The following is a 19,660-nucleotide window of genomic DNA, read 5'->3' as shown; positions in this document are numbered from 1 at the left end:
ACTTGTGGTGACATTTCTCCAAGTAAATAGGAGTAAAGAGTGTATAGATAAAAGAAAAAGAAAAACATCTGGAACATGTTTGACCACGGCAGAAAAATGAGCAACATTTGGACATTTGTAAACATCTTGATATCAGCTTATGTATAAACCTGTATGGATGTGTGTGTGTGTGCCCTGGAAGTGTGATATTCAGCCAAACCACCAGCCTTGTTACGTGTTTGTGTGATCATTTTTCTTACTTGAGCAGTTTCCAGCCTCACTTCCTCACCTCATGTTAATTTCACACCAGCATTGGCATGCACACACGCATATTCACCAAACATGGACAAGGCTTTGCAGAGAGGTGTGTGTTCGGTGTCATTCTGTATGTGAGGGTAACACCACCCCCCCACCCCTCCCCTTAAATGAAGGATGCAAGGAGACAAGAGAGTGGTGATAAGGTGATAGGGAAGCCAAGTCAATACTGTGCTAATAATAGAATTGCAATAACTCCCTCCAGACAATGTACAACAGAATAAATAATTTGCTCTTTAATGTCAAATATTTGACACTTGTTTGCTGTGTATATGTGTACGTTCACAGAATTTCCAGCCCTGAGGTGGTTTTGTTGGTTTGGTGCCATATTTTCTTATCTGTGGCCAACATGCACATTCTAATGTGAGGCGTCTCCACCTCGACCTCAAACCCAGCTAGATGGTGCTGGGGGGCAGACAAGAAGAGGAAGGGTGAAAAGGAAAGAGAAGGGGGTTGAGGTTAACTACAGCAGGGCAGCAAATGAGGGAAGACAGAGAGGCCCAGCGCCTGACAGCTACTGACAGCTGAGCTCCCCTCTCAGTGGGGGTTTCAACTAACCACAAACTAACACACAACTCCTCGCTCCCTCTTTCATTCACACATGCACAAATCAATCCACTTCAGCTTTCAGCCTCTGAGTGGCCGTGCACAAATTATACCCATTTTCTTTCTTGCAATAAGCTTAACATGGACTTCGAGAGGCAAAGACAAAGTCTGTGTGATGCTTTCACTGGAGCACAGTTTCAGCTCAGACAACCGCAACAAAACTCATTTGTGTGCACGTTCAGGGCATGTCCACAAGTTTCCAAGTGTGTGGTCACACACCACAGGGTGAAGTGAGCAACAGGTGTAAAAAAAGAGGATGTTTTTTCACCTTTTTTGACTTCTGAATCTTTGCAGTGACCAGAGGCATTCAAGGACAGCTGTGAAAATGACCTGTCTGCTTCACACGGATCTCAAAACTGGCAATTGGTGATCTCTCTGTGCCTCCTGTGCAGACATGTGGTCTGTGGTTTGTTTAACCAGCACATGACCTGAACATTACTGTCTTTTAATCAGAAACAGGATGGGTGTCTACTGATGAGCTCAGACTGACAGCAACAGTTCAGGATTTCAGAGTAAATCACACCACTCACTTACATAGAAGGCCCAAGCAGAGAAAATTGTGAAGTCTTGATGAGGGAAAGGTCAGCCAATCACCTGTAAGTTTGCAGCTGCATGATCATTTGTTCTGTATGCAGAAAAGGATTATTTTGACCTTATTATTCTTCCTAAGCACATTTTCCAACTTGAAGGCTTATTGAATTTAATCATTTACAGGTGGGGAGTATTTGTATAATAGAAAGAAAATGTCTTTGGTGGGGATGTGCAGAATTATTAGAGAGCTTCATTTTCCCAGATGGGGCAGTCTTGACAATGCTAACTCACTGAGACGTGTCCATGAAATAATCAGATGATTTGTTGAAAATAGGCCAGGGTGACAACAAAGCACATGGGGAAGTAAAAAAAAAATAAATAAACTGAGACGAATTCAACTTGAAGCTCCTAACTGTTGTATTCCAAACACATCCGGAGTCCACAAGTTGTCGAAAACTAAGATATGATCAAACTGAAGCCGAAAACAACCAGCACTGCATAAAATTAAAAGTTTAAGCAGTGGGTATTATATGTAAACATATTTGTCAAAAATTTCTTAACAAATGTAATGGTAGTTTCTCTGCTGGAGCCTGCAGACAGTCACCCACCAGCAGGGCGGAGGAGGGGAACTGAAATAGGCTGTCATTACTGACAAAAAGATTTTCATGTTGGAGATGGTTTGAAAATGGACCAACAGACCTGCTGTGTTTTGGGAGAAGAGCTGAATTTTTGCATCATAAAAAAAGCAACATCTTTTCATAACAGTGCTCCACCACATGTACGCAATGCTCCTCTGCTTAGGTATTTTGCAAAAGTCTTAAAGATGAGCAAATAACAAACCTACTGAGGACCTTGGGCTCCTGTCCACTGTGTGATTTAGTGAGGGAAGACAATACGCCTCTTGTGAAGTGGTTGCAGAATCAGCTTAAGTTGACCGTGAACAGAAAGTGACAGACTACTTTAGCGGGAGGCTCGTGGCAGACTAAAAACATTGCATTAGTTCAACAATAAAACTGACTGATAAATGCAATTTGCCTAAATGTACAACTTGAAATGCTTTAAAACTGTGGAGAGCAACATCTCTATAATGGGCAGCAGGAATTACCTGCTATTTGCATCATCATTTGCTTAATCCATTCAGAAACCAGAATGTAAGAACAACAGCTTGTGGTATCAGAGGAGGGAATGAGTCTGGCTCTCATTTGTCTCTTAACTCAAAGTTTGACACATAAAAGCTTCCAGCAAAGCTATTAATGGTCTGAATGACATGACATGTAGTTATCACATTGTACAGATATATACAAGCATGTTAACTACACTGCCTGGCCCTTTTAAAGCTGCCACCTGGACTGAATTAAGCAAACAGGTAAGATACAAGATCAACATACTTTATTGTCATTATACACACGTGTACAACTAAATTAAGGTGCACAGTCAGGATATGAACACATTAAATGAAAGAGACTAAATAACTAAAACAATGTACATCATTCAGAACACAACATCCAATCACTGATTCACAAGAGCCTCCTATTGGATAATTCCTGCATGGACGATTATCTTTCAGCAGCAACAAGTTATTTAACCTGAACTGATGCAATGAGCAGCTGATTTCTTAAACAACCATGTGAAAAGACACATCCGTGGTTGTGGAGAAGATGTTAGTCTATTTAAGAAGGGACAGATCACTGGCATCAAGCAGAGAAACATCTAAGGAGATGTAGAAACTACTAAAACCAGGTTCAGAACTGTCCAACACATTATTAAAAACTGGAAGGATGGTGGGGAACCATTGTCTTCCAGGAAGAAATGTGGTCAGAAAAACATCCTGAATGATGGTGATCAGTGATCAGTTTGGTGAAATCAGATGGAAGAAAAACAACAGTAGAACTTAGGACTATGTTTAATAGTGAAAGTTAGAACATTTCCACATGAACAATGTAAAGGAACTCAAGGGACTGAACAGCTGTGGAGCCATAAGAAAACCACTAATCGGTGAGGCTAACTGGAGAAAAAGGGTTCAGTTTGCTAGGGAGCATAAAGACTGGTCTCTGGAGCAATTGAAGAAGGTCATGTGGTCTGATGAGTCCAGATTGACCCTGTTCCAGAGTGATAGAGCATCAGGGTAAGAAGAGAGGCAGATGAGGTGATGCAGCCATCATAACTAGTGCTACTGTACAAGCCTGTGGGGACAGTCTATGATCTGGGTTTGCTGCAGTTGTTCAGGTCTAGGTACAGGTCTAGGTTCAGCAACATTATGTGTCCAAAGAATGAGGTCAGCTGACTACCTGAATATACTGAATGAGCAGGTTATTCCATCATCCCTGATGGCACGGCTATATTCCAATTCCAGGATTCATGGGGCTCAGATTGTGAAAGAGTGGTTCAGGGAACAGGAGACATTGTTTTCACACGTGGATTGGTCACCAGAGAGTCCAGACCTGAACCCCATGGAGGATCTTTGGGATGTGCTGGAGAGAGCTTTGCACACTGGATGGAAATAAATCTTTTGACATTGCAGAAGCTTGTCAAGATGATGCCACAGAGAAGCTGCTGGAATCAGAGATAAAGGCTCTTCAACCAAATATTAAAGTGTGTGACTTTTAATTTGTGGTAGCGACTATTTTATTTGGGCCAGGCAGTGTACTTTACTCCAGGTAATGGATATTGCTCCTCTTAGACAAAGCTGTTTCTTCCTGTCTCATGTTAACTGCCTGTTGTTTCTTGCAGACACAAGCACGGTGTTTTCATCCCTGCAGGAACATCTCCCCAAGAAGCTGAACTTTGCCTTGGGAGAAACTTTAGGAAACTTAATGACTATAAGTGAGAGCCAAATAGGGGCATTATTTGGTCAGGGGATGGAAATAATGTTGATGTAAATTAAATGTAAAATCTCTCCTATGAGATATTCTTGGCTGAAAGCTTGACTGAACTTTCTTTTATAATCTGGTGCACGGGAACATCCCCCAAACACCCGTTTCTCCCATCATTTCTTTTTACCTCTCCTAATTTAGTATGTTCCACCGAACATGAATTGCCCTCTTCTGCAAAGAGAAAACTTACCCCCCCCCCCCCCCCCCCCCCCCCATAAAACCATGCAGCCTTGTGTATTTGTGTGCACAAGTGTGTGTTTCCATGTAGCAACAGTTACGTTCCCAGTCCTGGGGGAGTGATCAGCACAGTGAGGAGGATAGTCCGCCTGGTTTCACCAGCAGCTCTTTATAAGGACAAGGGAAAAAAGGCTCTGCTGCCTCTATATTTAGATGGGTTTTATTGGACCTCTTGTCTTCACTTTTCTCCTCCCTCCTCTAGTGCACCGCTGGTACTGATCTCTCACCGAAGCCATGTGGGAGGGCGGCCATCCTTTCCATCACACTGAGGGGAGAATGAGCCTGATAATGATCTTGGTGATAATAACATAGGAGAGGAAACGAAAGAGAGATGGAGGGAGGCTGACAGAAAAGTGGTGGGTGATGTGAGAAAGGTTTTTCATTGAGTCCCCCTTGCTTCTGCTAGCTTAGTCATATCTCTTTCTGGTCCACAATTCTTCATCTCAGAGGAAAGTTGTGCTTTTTTATCCATACAAAGGAGACCAGCTGTCTCAAGAGTCTTTTTCAGTTCTTTTTGCTTAAATTGATCCATTTTGTGTTAAAGCTGGAGTAACTATAAGTTCAGTCTACATACCGCTGATATTATACCTTTTTGCCAAAGCAAAGCATATTTCCCAAGAGTTTTGAGTTTTTCTGTCCAAACACTTATTGAACAAGACCCATGCAGTCTTTGCCCCGTTATCTGAATGACACATACAGAACAGATCATTGTTGCATCACTATGGAAACTAGAGAGAGAAAGCTATACACGTTAGCTTCAGATGGGGGCTTTTGCCTGTAGAAGAAACAGTTTAATAAAACCTTATGCAAATATGTGTATGAAACAGACATGCCAGGCACATAATTGAGACTTCACTTGCAGGTATTGGCATCTTACGTTTCCAGGTGTGATCAGATTTTTATCAGTTTTGCTTACACCATCAGGATACCAGGAACTTAAAAGTTTGTATTACCAACCTTGGAGGATTCTAAGAACCTGTTGCGCTGGTAGTATAGAAATTAAATCTGTCCACCTGTTGACATTTATACCAGATCTGAACCTCAGATATAATCTTCTGTGTATCCGTGTTTGATAAATTCATTACACATTTTATTTACATTGCTCTTATTTTCTCAGGTTAGTTTGCTAAACATTACCAAAGATACTGAATCCGTTGGCTGCACACATTTACTTGGTGCAAAGTGTTTAGATGAGATCAATTTTGTTTTTACTTAGCATGTAATTCACTTTATGACTTACTAAAATTGGCATTTAATGTCTTAGGTAACTGATTAAGGTTCAAAGTAAATATTTTCCATCCCCATTCCATCTCTGTCTGTACTTCACCAATAAGAAAAGCCCAGTTAGGTGGAGCTGAACCAGTCAGAAAAGGCTGCTTTGCATATGAGGTGTCACACAAAAAAGTCACACAAAAAAGCATCAACTGCCATGCAAATGAGAAGCAAATAAGATGCAAAACAAGGCCAAGTCACAGGATGGGTTAAAGAGGAGAGCGCATAGGCGTGTTACATGTGCTGCAGCATCCATGCGATTATTTCTGTTTTCTGACTTTTGGCTAAAAGGTCTGACCAGTTTCACCACAACAGCAGCAGCAGCACTCTGTGGAAGGACAAACCATGACATCAGAGTGGTGGAAGCAGCTCTGAAGACAATAGTGCTCTGTGCGGGAGAAGAGCCGAGGCGTGGCCTGGTTGGACAGAGGGTCTTCTCAGTGGACCGGCGAGCGTCAGCAGCTGTCTCAACCTCTGTCTGCATCTCTGATATACACACACAGCTTTAATTCAGCATGAAAGCTGAACAGATTTATGTTAAATCCCTTTGCCCTTATGTACATCTTCTTGTGTCTCTCTGTTTGTGTTTGAGAGTGTGTGTGTGTGTGTGTGTGTGTGTGTGTGTGTGTGTGTGTGTGTGTGTGTGTGTGTGTGTGTGTGTGTGTGTGTGTGTGTGTGAGCCATTCTTTTCAGACTGAGTTCTAGCTCAGGAACGTAGGGATGGAGGTGGAGTAGGAGAGCCCCAGAGAAAGAAACATAGCTCGTTCACAGTTGCAAAACAAAGACCCGATGGACAGAAAGCTCCTCCACTGATCTGGACTGATAGTTGCAGAGAAAAGTGTGTGTGTGCTCATATACACAGTCTCACATGACAGCACTGTATTTACACTCATTTGTGTGACATGCAGCATGCAGCTTGTGCCAGAATACTGAATTTATTTACCCAGACCCTCCAGTGGAGAGCCCTCTTCTTTAAACAGTCATAAAGGTTTACAGGCCATGACAGAGAGGAGCGAAGAAGCTCACCACGTAGCTGAATTTCACACGAGGAGAGTTACGTGACCCGGTGGAGCTGAGAGCCTCACACATCCTCGGGGACACGCCACCTGGGTCGTCAAAGGGAGTGTGTGATGGGTTTTTTTAAGGGAAAGCTTAATATGGGATGTGCAAACAGCCGACGAGCATCACTGAGCACGTTTGAGCAGTGTATTAACACAAAACCCACCTGCCCTTCAGTTTAGGTCTAATGACAACAAATACAACAAAAGCCCTGAGAGATACACCCAACCTCAAGGGGCCGCCACAGTTGTCTATTCAGCCTCTCATTCACCTGTGAGAAGGACTCAATAGGTCTTCATGCTAATAAAAGCTTTCATACACGGGCTGATGGCATTATGAATTTGCGTAGAGGACACCGGCTCAGACTGAGGGGGTTTTACATGATGATTGGGCCTTTGTTGGAGCCTTCAGCCTGGCTGCAAACTCTGAGCTGTGCTCAAGGACACAGAACATGAGCCTTTGTATTTGGTCTGTGTATTATTTCTCTGAAAAAAAAGACTATATTATAGGGAATTCACTCAGTTTCTACCAAGAGCCTCGACATTTCACCAACTGCACACACACTGAGGTCTACTGAACATGCAAATAAGGAGATGAGGGGCTTTGTCGTCATACTTGTCTTTCTCGTAAGCTGCTGAATGGCACTTAGAAAAACGAGAAAACACACCGACCCCTTGAATCTAAATGCCACACAAATAACTCCTGTTTGAAATACAAACAAGCAGCTGGATGAGTTGTAGCCGCGAGGCATCTAATTATTGTTGAACACTGACTTTGGATATTGATGATTTCTGAAAGAATTTGACCCGCAGTCTTGATGTTGTAGCCTCAGCTGCATAATAATGATAATAAAAAACATGATTATTACTGAAAAGACCCATTCAGATTCAGAAATACTTCACTAATCTCCAAGGAGAAATTCAGAAATTAAGGAGAATGTAACAAGAAGAAACAAAATGCTAAAATATATGAAATATGTACATTTGTATGCACATAATAATTTAATACTGATCACTGTTGATGTGGTTTCACACACATCTTGATTGTAAAAGAATAAGCCAATAAATGCTTGAGTAGCATAATAGGCAACATGTCTTGAAAATAATGAACATATATGCACATTTCAGATTTTCTTTTCAGTTTAGTTTTTGGAACCAAGATGGAAATTTTAAAACGAGGGAATGTAGTAAAAACATGAATGAAAAATCCAGGAAAAGCATTTAGTAATAACTCCTCTAAACCAGTGATAACTACTGATATAACTTCAACATGGACCAATCCTCCCAATTCTCGGCCCAGTCGAGTCAAATGTGGTTCTGTAGTTGCTGCTGGAACCATGTGACAGTTTGTTCAGGAAGCAGCTCCCTGACGGTTGTGAACCCCCCATGTGGATTCCTGCTCTGCTCTGTCACTCTATACGATGAACTGAGTGACCCCTGACACACAGCTGCTCCCTCCTGCTTCATCCTGGGATCAAGATCAGTGAGGATATCTTCAAGTGAAGACTGGACGCACACCACAATGACACACATTGTGTCAGGGTAACGTCAACTACAGGCTCTCAGCTATGCAAACTTAGCCTGAAGCTCTGTCTGAAGGCAATTACTGCCACCTAGTGGTGAAAAAGAGTTGGTTCCTGTTTTACTAAAAGGTTTGCCTCAGTGATGAGCAGGATAATCAAATGACAGCTATATTTAAAAAAAATGTACCACTGTATATGTCTGTAGAAATAAAATTTTATAAGTAAAATGTGTATTTTTAAAAACTTATTTATGCATCAGTGGGTTAAATGTATGCAAACATATTTACACATCATTCAAAATATAAAATTAGATTTTCAGTATTCCTGATGTGACACATTAAACCAAAATAAATAAAAAGAATCAACGACTAAATTAATAAACAGCACAATGCATTATTTTCCTGCTTTTTAATTACTGTGTGATGAGAAGACACTACTGGTAGAACATTTCTGAAATAACTGGCTGAAGAAGAAGCATCGTTTTCAGTGAGGAACACGTCAACTAATTTAATATTTGGCTGCAGATGTGCTGCATATTTATTCATGTATAAATGCCAAGCAATTGTGTTCAAATGACATATTTAGGGTAAAAAATTATCCAAAGCCTAGCTCTGTGCATTTTAGGTATAGGTCCAAAAAAGGTGAAGTTCTCAAACTGATTCAGTGGTGCACACTTGCCTCTTTTATAGGGTTTATAAGATCATGCTTAAGACATTGGAAAACCAAAGATGCTATTTCTTATAATGAATGATGAGAGAATATTTTTAAAACAGCCAATTACAAACAGTTAGCCTTTAAAATGCTCCATAAACAAGAGATTTTTGGAAAAAATGGGGCCCTTTATGAATTTTGCATTGGAAAATTAAGGTGGGATAATGTTTACAGTATATAATTGATGCTAAACTGCTGACTTGTTCCAGGTGATTAATTTTTAGTGGGAAAAATGTCTATTTATCGTGAGACCTTGCTAATGTTTTGTTTTTGTACATTTTGCACTGGGTGTGATAATAAGAAATAAAAAACAAAAAAAACAGATGTACTGCAAATGGTAATGAGGGAAATATGAGCCAAAAATCCCATAAAAACAGCAACAACATATATTTATTACTTCCTCACTGTGAGCACTGAAGACCACAGCACACACGTCTCTTCTGATTCGCTCTTTCACACAAAAACATTAAGTTGTACTGATTAATTCCAACATCTATACATTGTTGTCATGGCATTGAAATGGTGAAAAAAGAAGATAAAAAAAAAACAAACAAAATAAGTAAAAAACTTTATGTGACCTGGATGCTACTGGTCAGATAAGCTACTGCTGTACATGCCACAAAAACTACAACATAAACCACCATGGCTGCAGGACAGTTGTCTGTAAGTGTGTTATCACAGGGTTAGTCTTCCAATTTTTCTGGATTTAAAAAAAAAAAAAACAACCAAAGAAAGGCCCTTGTTGATTTTTGCCCTCTATCCATCCAACAGCTTGAGGATGCTCTCCCTCTCCTTCAGCGCTTTCCAGGCCTGATCTTTCTCCTTCTTGGTCGGAGTGCGTTTCTTCTGCCTGGCTGCCATGATCCGCCGAAATCCCTCCATCACCTCATTGTCGGCCACTCGCACCCTCTGTCTTAATTCTTGCTTACGCATCTCTTCTTTTGCCAACCTGTGAGGTAACAGCACAAGTTTCATGTTATGGCAGCATTTACTCGGTAGCATCTGCAGGTACCCAGGCCCGACATTAGAATAAGACACGAGTTTGGAAACAGGACGTCCAACCGACTAGATTTATTTACGTCTTGTATAGTTGACTATAAGAATATTTTCTTGGACCACGTTTGCACTGAAAAGTAATAGAATTTTAATGGTTGAACAAGCTAAAAAAAGACTTTTAAAACTGTTTTTGTGGCTTTTCCCCCTCAACAAATAATCTTTTAACACAAAAAGTTTATTAAAATTCTTGAACGAGTTTGTGCTAATTCAAAAGATGGAGGTGAAAGGCTGAAATACTCTATACATTACAAGTAACAGTTATTCTTTTTAAATGCATATTTATTTTAATAACTAATACAAATTATCTTTGACAGTATCCAGAGTTTCTCCCACTGCCCCTCGTAGAAGGTCAAGTTTATTTATTTTAATCTTTTTTGTATAAAGCAGCAAGTCACAACAGAAGTCATTTAAGTCGCTTTTCCTTTTAGAAAGGTTTATTTTATTTTTTTACAGCTGAACAAGTTGAATCTACCGTCACTGTAGGAATTTCTGAGGTAAATTATGTCTTAAAATTGATCTAATATTCTTTGTAGGTTTTATTAATGTCAACATGAGAACTTTGAATGATTCCTGAATGAATGAAACAGTTTTATCAGAACTTTTTTTTTGTCACAAGTGTTGTTTTTTTTAAATCAACGCATTTCAGTCATTTATTACTAATTACTCTGTGATGTGGTTTGGAAATGCAACGTGACTCATGAATCAGCAGATCTTATTTAGTCCTGCTGATTAAGCCTGTCTGTAAGGCTGCATTCAGGCCAGGATATTCTGCTAGTCGCGCTACGATCGGGGACTCGGCTCAGTCAGTGGTGCATCATTGTTCTAGACGAGTTTGCGTTCACGCTGCACTACTCAAACCAATCAGACCTTTTAAATACCATCTCCAACCCCCGCTGCATCAAGAATTACTGAAGGAGACGAGACAACCAGCGAAGAAGAAAACTGGTTCGTCTGTTGGCTGATGCAGGACAGCTTCTGTTTCAATCAGAGTAAAACATGCAGGAGCGATTATGTTTTGGTTGAGCTGAATCCGCAATGCACTTTGTTTTCTACTCCATTTCCTGTATTTGGCCCATTTGAAGTGAACTGAGATCTGCGTCTGTAGGCGGACCAGAATTCATTTCTTTGATCTGAATCAAACTTTGTTTTCATTCCCAATTCCCCAAACGAAGCAGACTTTCTGAGAAAATGGACTGAATGTTCCCTTAGTTACACACATGAAACGAACACTGAAGAGCCAAAACAGCCTAATTATCATGTAGGACGCCGCGTCTCTGTATCAGCAGAGCGGCGTAACCTGGCAGTCCTAGAGTTCGGTTCAGGACTGTGCACATCTTCTCACTGTTATAAACCTCACCGGAGCAGCTCCTGCTTTCTGGCTCTGTTGTGGGCACCTAGAGCTTTAAGTTCTGCTTGTCTCTTCTGCAGCTCTGCAAGGACCTCATCCTCAGAGTCGCCTCCTTGTCCGGGTCGCTCCTCCGAATCCAGAAGGCCCTGGGCTACCAGCTCCTCTTTGATTCGTGCCTCTAAGGAACGGGTATGAGGAACACTAAGGAGGGTGAGATGGAAGATGTATAGATGAAAACAGTTCATTTAAATCACTTCTTAAAACCTAACAATTTAATGTTGCATGACACTAGTCTTTTATTTTTGTATTTGTATTCCATGCTTGGAAAAACTGCTTTTTATGCACCCTGTTAAGTTTTTATCTTTGTATGTATATGTTTGCACCTGGTTGCTTTGTTTTAATCACTGAGTTATTTTTGTCTGAAAAGTGCTGTATAACTCAAGTTTGATTTGAATACCTTAAACACACCTTTGTTATTTTATGGTGGGGGGTTAATAGATAAAGAAACAGATGCAGGCTGGGAATCAGAGACAAGGAGAAATTTTCACGTTTATGGCTGAAACTTCCAGATAAACTTCTGCTCATTAGCAACGAGTCTTTAAAATGTTCTAGTCCAGTGTTAAGTTCTCCATTTTGCATGCACACAGAAGGTTAAACAAGTTTGGTTTTGTGAAGCATTTCCTCAGTAAGAAGTAGTTTCACTGAAGATCTGACACCGTTCTCTGGATGTGATTCGTCCGGAGCAACACAGACAATGGACACTGCCTCAAGAGAGACAGAATAACTCGTTTTCCTTCAGCTTCTTCAGATCTGCTTTTAATGATTTCTTTTTTGTCAAGTTTAAAAACAGCTGAGTAGAGTAAATCGACTTTGAGATGATCTGTTAATTTTCTTTAATCAGAGGTTTGTTCTTCATCAGGGGTGTCCAGCTCCGGTCCTCGAGGGTCTCAGTCCTGCTGGTTTTAGATGTTTCCCTGCTCCAACACACCTGATTCTAATGAAATTTCTCTCCTCAAATTCTGCCCAAGCATGTTGATCCATTAAGCTGATAGGAAACATACAATCCTGCTGGACAGCGGAAAGACTTTGGACACCCCTGTTCTACATCAATCAAATAATGATGTTTTAACCACAGAGCAATTTCCACTCTACATACTGGACGTTTTAAAAAGCCATACTGGTCATTTCTTCATCCAACTCCAGCTTCAAACCAGACTCTGCATCCCAGTGCTTTCTTCCTTGTTTGTGTTATCTTAAAACTTTTAATGTATTGATTCACTGTTTTCAAATAATTAGTCTTTGAGGATTATAATTGTTCTTCTCGGGTCTATTTATAGCTGCAAAACTGGGTGCTGTGACTAACAATGCACTGGGATTCAGCAATAATAGGCCAAACGTTTCATTTGAAAAATAGCTGCTAAAGCAATTTGCCTTCTTGTACAGGGAACTGATGTCGTCTTTCTGGACATTTTATATGTTAATTTGCTAATGTAGAAAATACCACACCTAAAGGCTTTTCCTTGGCTTCGTGGAGAGGTCCCAGCACCTTCATTAGCATCCTTTCCTGATATGTCTGGTATAGGAGAATCCTCCATGGGGGATATAATGTTCTCCTGGAAGAAAACATAAATTTCAACATGAATGAATATTTCAACGCTCATGTCTCAGTCTTTAACCGTAAAAACTCCAAAACATTTCATGTAAAAATGCATGTAAAGCCTATAAAGCTCCGTCAACATGCAGACAGGATGTTTTCAGGACAGCCTCAGTTATCAGATTAAATTGATGTAAAATAAATGTATCAATAGATTAGCAGCATAAGGGCCAAACTAAAAAAACAACAGATGTTATTACTAACAAAACTTTGTAGAAGTAACACCGATCAATAGGGACCAAGCCTTTTCTCATCTGCACATCATTCTCTCAAGTCTTATTGGCATTAAAAACTATTTCCATGTTTCCACTTTTTCCTCATTTCCAGTTATTCCTGCTACTATTTACCTGCTATCCTCACTAAACCAACTCCAGCTCAGCTGCTTTGTGGCGCCACCGTGCATCAGAAACGTCTTCTTGGCTTTATTCCAGCCGTAGAGGAGCATTATTTTTCTTCTTTTCACACACACATAGAACTTTCTACTCACTGGTTGATCTTTGGCTGCTCCTGATTGGACGTTACCGTCAATCTAAGCTCTCTGATTGGTGGAAAGTCTGACAGGAAGTGGTTTCATCATCATGTCCAGGTCTAAATAGAGGTCTCTTAGCAACATAGTAGTGATAATGATGCTTTTATGATGAAATGTGATAAATAATGCTGTTATCATGGATCATTGTGGATTTAACAAGTTTTAGTCTGAATAAACTCTACATTTAGTAGCTGGATTGTAAACCTCCTGGACGACATTTAAATGTCTCTTCACAATTTACCACACAGAGTTACAGACTACCGTTCCTGAGAAATTGTTGACCATTACCAGCTATGCACTCAGAGGTTCTGGTGAACTAGTGGAGTTTTAAAGGGTTAATGACCCGCCATGCATTATTGGAAGATTTTTCAGCAGAGAAAACAGTGAGTCTGACCTCAACGAGGGCCTGCAGCAGACGCTGCGTGAGAGGACCAAAGGGACAGCCATCTTCTGGTGATTCATGCTGGGATTCTGACTTTTTCAGCAGCGAGTCGACATCTACATTGAGCATACAGATGATTATCAAAATAGGTGTACAATGTACAATATATGCAAATACAATCCAATTTAGTAAGACCAAAAGCAGGGTGTGTCTTCCCTAACCCTTTGCATCCAGCTCTGACAGTGGTCCTCCCATTAGGCTTTTCTTTTTGTCATTGGCTCGAGCTCCTTCCCTCTGTTCCTCCAACAAATCTTCTTGAGCCCACCGCTGTGAGTAGTGTTTCCCCAATGCTGGAATCTACAGTTAACACACCCGGGTACAAACACACTGAATCTTTTGTTGCCTTTAATGAACTACAAATACATGACTTTTATTTCGTACTTTAAAATACTCTGCTTCATCCTCTGGAGGTTTCAAAAGCTCCTCAAGTAATCGTATTTCTTCATTTGTGATATCGGCACAATATGGTTCAACTGATGCCCAGAACCTGAAAAAGGTTTTAAATACAGAAATGAAGCACTAAAAGGAGGCAGATGCACTTTGTGTTATATTTCTGACACTGACATATCAGAAAAGCCTCAATAATAAGCTGGAAACTGCATCATATGATTTGATTTTTTAAAGAAAAGAAACATACCTGATAAAAGTGAGAAAACGCTAAGATATATGTTGAAGTGTTGGTGCTTACCTGTTGGGCGCATCATTTTTTGGAGTGCGGGGGATATCCTGTGGATCATCTGTAAATTCATACTCCTGAACTTTTGGCTGCAGGTTTTTGGATTTGGGTCTCCCAGGACCTGGGCCTGGCCCATGTCCTCCCTTGCCATCCAATTTTTGCTTCTTTGGCTTATGACGGGAGGAGGCTGCAGGGTCTGGGTCTTTTCCCAGTTTCAGAAAGCGCTTGTCTCCCTTCTTGTCTTGCCAGTCTGTAAGGATCTGAGATGTAGCACAAAAAAGGAAAGGCAGTAAGTAGAAAAGTTTTTTTTGTTGTTGTTTTTTTTTTTAGGATTTATATTTATTTATCTGCAATCAGACCTGAATCCACGTGTATAAGTTGAATTAAGGATGGTGTGCCAGACTTCTTCCTACCTGTCTCTGCTCCTCCAGGGCTCGAAGGCGGCGGCTGGCTGAAGACAAGAGTGTCTCCAGCTCCAGTTGCAGGGTATCCAGTTCCTCGATACCGATGCCATCGTCCTCTGAACGGCCCAACACAGCAGTGTACCGTGGACACAGCTTGACATGCTCAACGGGCTTGAAGTCGTAGTATTTAAGCGGAGGGCAGTCCTTCAGCTCGCTCATGATGCTGCGGGGCAAGGAGCTGCCAGTGTCTGGTTAAACTAACAGAAGGAATGGATAGCGTGAATTACTGTAGGTCATTAGGCTCATGTACAGTGGAGTTCAGCTGTAGATTTGTCATCACACACACGCACACACAAAAAAACACGAACCACGTACGTGCGTGCATCGCACGCATTCAACACGTACATGCAGGGCTGCTTCATACAGCGCTGGGCCCGAACTGTCCAAAATTATTCTTTAATGCAAATAACAGACCCTTCAGGATTAACAATTTACGCACATACGTTTTACATGAAAAGTGGAGCTTAATGTTACATATTTATGGCACATAAATATTCATTTTAGCATTTAAGAGCAACGATATTTACCGTCAGTAGAAGGTGTCCATGATGGAAAATACCATTATGGTGAGGGTGTCTATGACTAATTTCAATTAAACTATTCCTCTTCGCAAAAGAAAAATAAATGAGGAGTATAATTACACAATCAAACTATTGGGGAATTAATCAATCATATCATGTCAAGACAGATAACTTAACCTAAACAAAACGTGATAAATTCTGATCACAGGACTATGCTACATTGGTACGGTCGGAACAGTCCATTTTATTTCGAGGTGCAACTACCAGAATTCTTTATTTTTCTTTATTTTTTTTTTAATGTCACGCAGGTTTTTGAAAAAAAATTCGCTCACTTTTTCCGAGAAAAAATGTTTAAAAATTCAAAATAACTCCTGGCCAAACGGCCACTAAGCAATATGTCTCCTCTTAGCAAAGCAGAATGAACGCATCGTAGGGTGTGCTCGTTTTATTTAAAATATTCTACACCTGGGCGGAGTTAGAAACTGTATGCATAGCATGAAGTGTGTGGTGTACAGACCCCCACCTCCTCATGCCAAGAGCGTAGTAAAACAAACACACCATTGATTTACTCGACAATGTAGGATTTACGGAAGAGTCGTCCCAGGCGTGGCTGAGGAACTTCCGTCTTCTCACAGCTCAAAATGGTAAGTCTCTTGCACTGATTATATGCTTTTATGTTTTATCATTTAACTGTTTACTCCCAAAAAATATGATTTTACCCCTGGCGAGATTAGCTAGCTAGCTCCTAGCTTCTCACAAACGATTTTGATGGTTGGTTGTTGTAAAATGAGAGAACGGGCATCCTTGATACGGTATGCAGAAAGTAGAGCGATTGAGCTGAGCTGTCTCTTTCTCTCGGCCCATTTTCCCGTTTTTTTTTTCTCTCGTTTACGTAGCATATAGCATGCAGCTCTACCAAAACGTAGGTATTTGTGGACGGTAAACTAGCATATATATTTAGCACAGTGACAAGTTAACATTAATAATTCCAAGTCTCGGTCTCCTGAAGCATCCCACCCACTGCTACATGCAAAATAAATCAATCGAAATCATTGCACACCTAATTTGTGGGGTTTTTTTTTGTGTCTGATGCTTTTCTGTTGTAACATGGTTAAGGATTACTTTGTTAAATGAACGGTAAAGCTCAGCTCATCTTGGATACTTGTAAAACTTGACCTCATAGGTCACTTGTTAGCTCATCTGATAAGCATCACATTATACAGGAGGATCCTCTCTGCAGAGGGATCCACCCAGATACTGATCTTTCCTCATTTCTCCCCAGACAGCGACTCTGCGCCCCTACTTGAATGCGGTGAGGTCCACCCTGCAGGCAGCTCTCTGTCTGGAGAACTTCTCCTCTCAGGTGGTGGAGCGTCACAACAAGCCGGAGGTGGAAGTCAGGTATGTGAATTGGTAATGGATCCTCAGTGGTCTTGGTTGCTGTCAAACTTATTTGCTTCCTCCCATTTTTCCTCCCCTTAAGCTGTTTTTCGTTCATCTGCTGCTGTTAGACAAGTTTCAGCTTGTGTAGAATTGCATAACAAAGTATTGAAAGGAGAAAAAATGACACAAGCATGGGCAAGGCTCAGAAATTGGCTGAAAGGAACTTGCTGCAGCCTGTTTGCAAATGTTTGGAGTAACTCTGACCTTTCAGGGGTCTTATGCTTGAGTCTGTGTTTGTAAAACCGAATTTTTAAAACTGAGAAAGCCTGTTTATGTGCTCACAGGAGCAGTAAGGAGCTGCTTCTTCAGCCAGTGGTGATCAGTCGTAATGACAAGGAGAAGGTTCTCATTGAGGGGTCCATTAACTCTGTCAGGGTCAGCATTGCTGTCAAGCAGGTGATTAAACCCACCATGATGGTTAACTTTCTGTTTCTATTAATGATTTTCATTTGGACTTAAAAAAATAACTTTCTGCTATGATCCACTTTAGGCTGATGAGATTGAGAAAATCCTTTGCCACAAGTTCATGCGCTTCATGATGATGAGAGCTGAGAACTTCTTCATTCTGAGGAGGAAACCAGTAGAGGTAAGAGTTAAGAGTCCTGGAGCCGAGAATATGAGAAGTTTTATGGAAGAATATAACCAGTGAGTGGTAGAAGAGGAATCAGTGAGGAACAGTATCATCTTTTAAATGGTTTAAAAGGCTGTTGATGCACAAATATTATGAAAACTGCATGCAAACATCAACATATCATTACATGCATTCCTTTGATTACAATTCAATCAGTAACTTTCAATCCACTTTATTTATATAACACGTTATAAAAACGGATGCCAATGTGGTTTAAATATGCAACATAACTATTTAGGACATAGAGACATTAAGATATTCTGCACTCCAAAAGACATTAAAAGATTTGGGAAACAAAATACACTAAAATGTCTTAAATATACTAAAGAAATCTAAAAACTAAAAGAAATTTAAAAGACTAAAATACACTAAAAGCAATTAAAAGAATAAAAATGCACTAAAAGAAATGAACAGATTAAGATATAATAAAGGAATTACAACAGTGGACTACATTAGAAGTCATTAAATGATTATGGTACACTAGATGAAATTACAAGACTAAAACAAAAAAGACTGAAATCACAACAACAAAGACAACACTTTATTAAAGATTAAGACACTAAACGAACTAAAAGGCTAAAAAATACATTAAAAGACAAAGACACACAATTCTCATGCTGTGCTACATGCCAGGGCCGAAAATTTGTAAGGATGTGATTTAAAAGTGTCCAGTATGGGAACCAGTTTCATTATTCCACAGTTTGAGTGTCGGTACGACAAAACTCAGTCACCTCTGGAACGACAAGGAGGGTCTGATGGAGAGGAATATTCTAGTATGTTAACCTGTTATTTGGTAACTCGTATTTTGCGTGTTTTTGCAGGGGTATGATATAAGCTTCTTGATTACCAACTTCCACACGGAGCAGATGTACAAACACAAACTGGTGGACTTCGTCATCCACTTCATGGAGGAGATCGACAAGGAGATCAGCGAGATGAAGCTGTCCGTGAACGCCAGGGCTCGTATCGTTGCTGAAGAGTTCCTGAAGAATGTAAGAAATGTTTCTGCTTGTTTGATGTGAGCCTGTAATCAGAATATGTGCAAATTCCAGAGCTGCAGCTAATTAAATCCTCTCTTCTTCAGTTCTGATGACAGCATTGTCCCTGGTCTCATACAAGCCTCGGGAAAACTCTTAAGGGCCAATCAGCACGAGTGGAGAACTAAAAGAGGGATCAGCCAATCATCAAGGAGATAGGAGGGACGTGACCAATGTGGCACCCTTTTGCAGCCGTCTCAAGTATTTCCCTGTATTCTCGAATATCAATTCCTGTATATAATGAGATATTTACCAGTTTCATTCTCAGCCTCTCTGAACAAATCCCCAAACAAAGGCGGGTCCTTAAAGTATTAATCAAGTTGATATCCATGAATACAGGGAGCGCGGAAGACGCGTTGTCGCAAATAAAACGAGCAGGTTTTTGTATTTTGTGTACGTAAGTTTGTATGTTCTGTCGCTGTTGTTTTAAATTTGTCTCTGTCCAGGACATACATGTTTGAGGAAGTCATCTGTGTGGCATTATATGACATGGAGGAAGACGCCACAAAAAAAACAAAACCCATGTAAGAAATTAAGAGAATAAAAGTCTGTTGTTTATACTTGTGTGTCGAGTCAAAGCACACCATTTATGGTTTGTTTTATGTGCTGCGGCACCTATAAATGGTTCTGCTCTCTTTCTGAGGAAGTTGCTTTTAGGTGGTGCTTAGGTCATATTTGGTTTCACGCACAGCTCATTTGAGGAAGGGGAAGTGCTGCACACAGTGAAGAGTGTGCTCACACTTACAGCTTCATC

At 40.5% G+C, this 19,660-nt stretch overlaps 2 protein-coding genes across 2 annotated transcripts; one reads left to right on the top strand and one right to left on the bottom strand.

Annotated features, from left to right (window-relative positions):
- Positions 1-9,477: 9,477 nt before the first annotated feature.
- tada3l (transcriptional adaptor 3 (NGG1 homolog, yeast)-like) lies at positions 9,478-16,185 on the bottom strand. The gene is made up of 9 exons (XM_041979745.1): positions 15,802-16,185; positions 15,224-15,471; positions 14,823-15,070; positions 14,516-14,621; positions 14,296-14,431; positions 14,087-14,190; positions 13,016-13,122; positions 11,519-11,710; positions 9,478-10,054 (listed from the first exon to the last, which is right to left on the bottom strand). Exons 2-9 carry the CDS (start codon positions 15,431-15,433, stop codon positions 9,862-9,864), a joined length of 1,296 nt encoding a protein of 431 aa, XP_041835679.1. The 5' UTR covers positions 15,434-15,471; positions 15,802-16,185; the 3' UTR covers positions 9,478-9,861.
- A 134-nt stretch (positions 16,186-16,319) lies between these two features.
- On the top strand, positions 16,320-19,466 carry LOC121636332 (actin-related protein 2/3 complex subunit 4-like). The gene is made up of 6 exons (XM_041979746.1): positions 16,320-16,439; positions 17,078-17,196; positions 17,523-17,634; positions 17,729-17,824; positions 18,691-18,861; positions 18,954-19,466. Exons 1-6 carry the CDS (start codon positions 16,437-16,439, stop codon positions 18,957-18,959), a joined length of 507 nt encoding a protein of 168 aa, XP_041835680.1. The 5' UTR covers positions 16,320-16,436; the 3' UTR covers positions 18,960-19,466.
- The last annotated feature ends 194 nt before the right edge of the window (positions 19,467-19,660 follow it).

The sequence above is a fragment of the Melanotaenia boesemani genome, chromosome 3 (genome assembly GCF_017639745.1).
Source record: "Melanotaenia boesemani isolate fMelBoe1 chromosome 3, fMelBoe1.pri, whole genome shotgun sequence".
Taxonomy (NCBI): Eukaryota; Metazoa; Chordata; class Actinopteri; order Atheriniformes; family Melanotaeniidae; genus Melanotaenia; species Melanotaenia boesemani.
Note: the sequence above shows the minus strand (reverse complement) of the source record. Positions and strands in the feature narration are given on the sequence as shown.

What these genes read in the sequence shown, in the direction of transcription:
- tada3l (XM_041979745.1), bottom strand. Translation starts at nt 15,433, where the DNA reads ATGAGCGAGCTGAAGGACTGCCCTCCGCTTAAATACTACGACTTCAAG. An exon ending in ATGAAGCAGAGTATTTTAAA is followed by an intron (nt 14,432 to 14,515) that starts GTACGAAATAAA and finishes TGTTAACTGTAG; the next exon opens with ATTCCAGCATTGGGGAAACA. An exon ending in AGAAAGCAGGAGCTGCTCCG is followed by an intron (nt 10,055 to 11,518) that starts GTGAGGTTTATA and finishes GTTACCTCACAG; the next exon opens with GTTGGCAAAAGAAGAGATGC.
- LOC121636332 (XM_041979746.1), top strand. An exon ending in TCAGCATTGCTGTCAAGCAG is followed by an intron (nt 17,635 to 17,728) that starts GTGATTAAACCC and finishes GATCCACTTTAG; the next exon opens with GCTGATGAGATTGAGAAAAT. An exon ending in TGAGGAGGAAACCAGTAGAG is followed by an intron (nt 17,825 to 18,690) that starts GTAAGAGTTAAG and finishes GTGTTTTTGCAG; the next exon opens with GGGTATGATATAAGCTTCTT.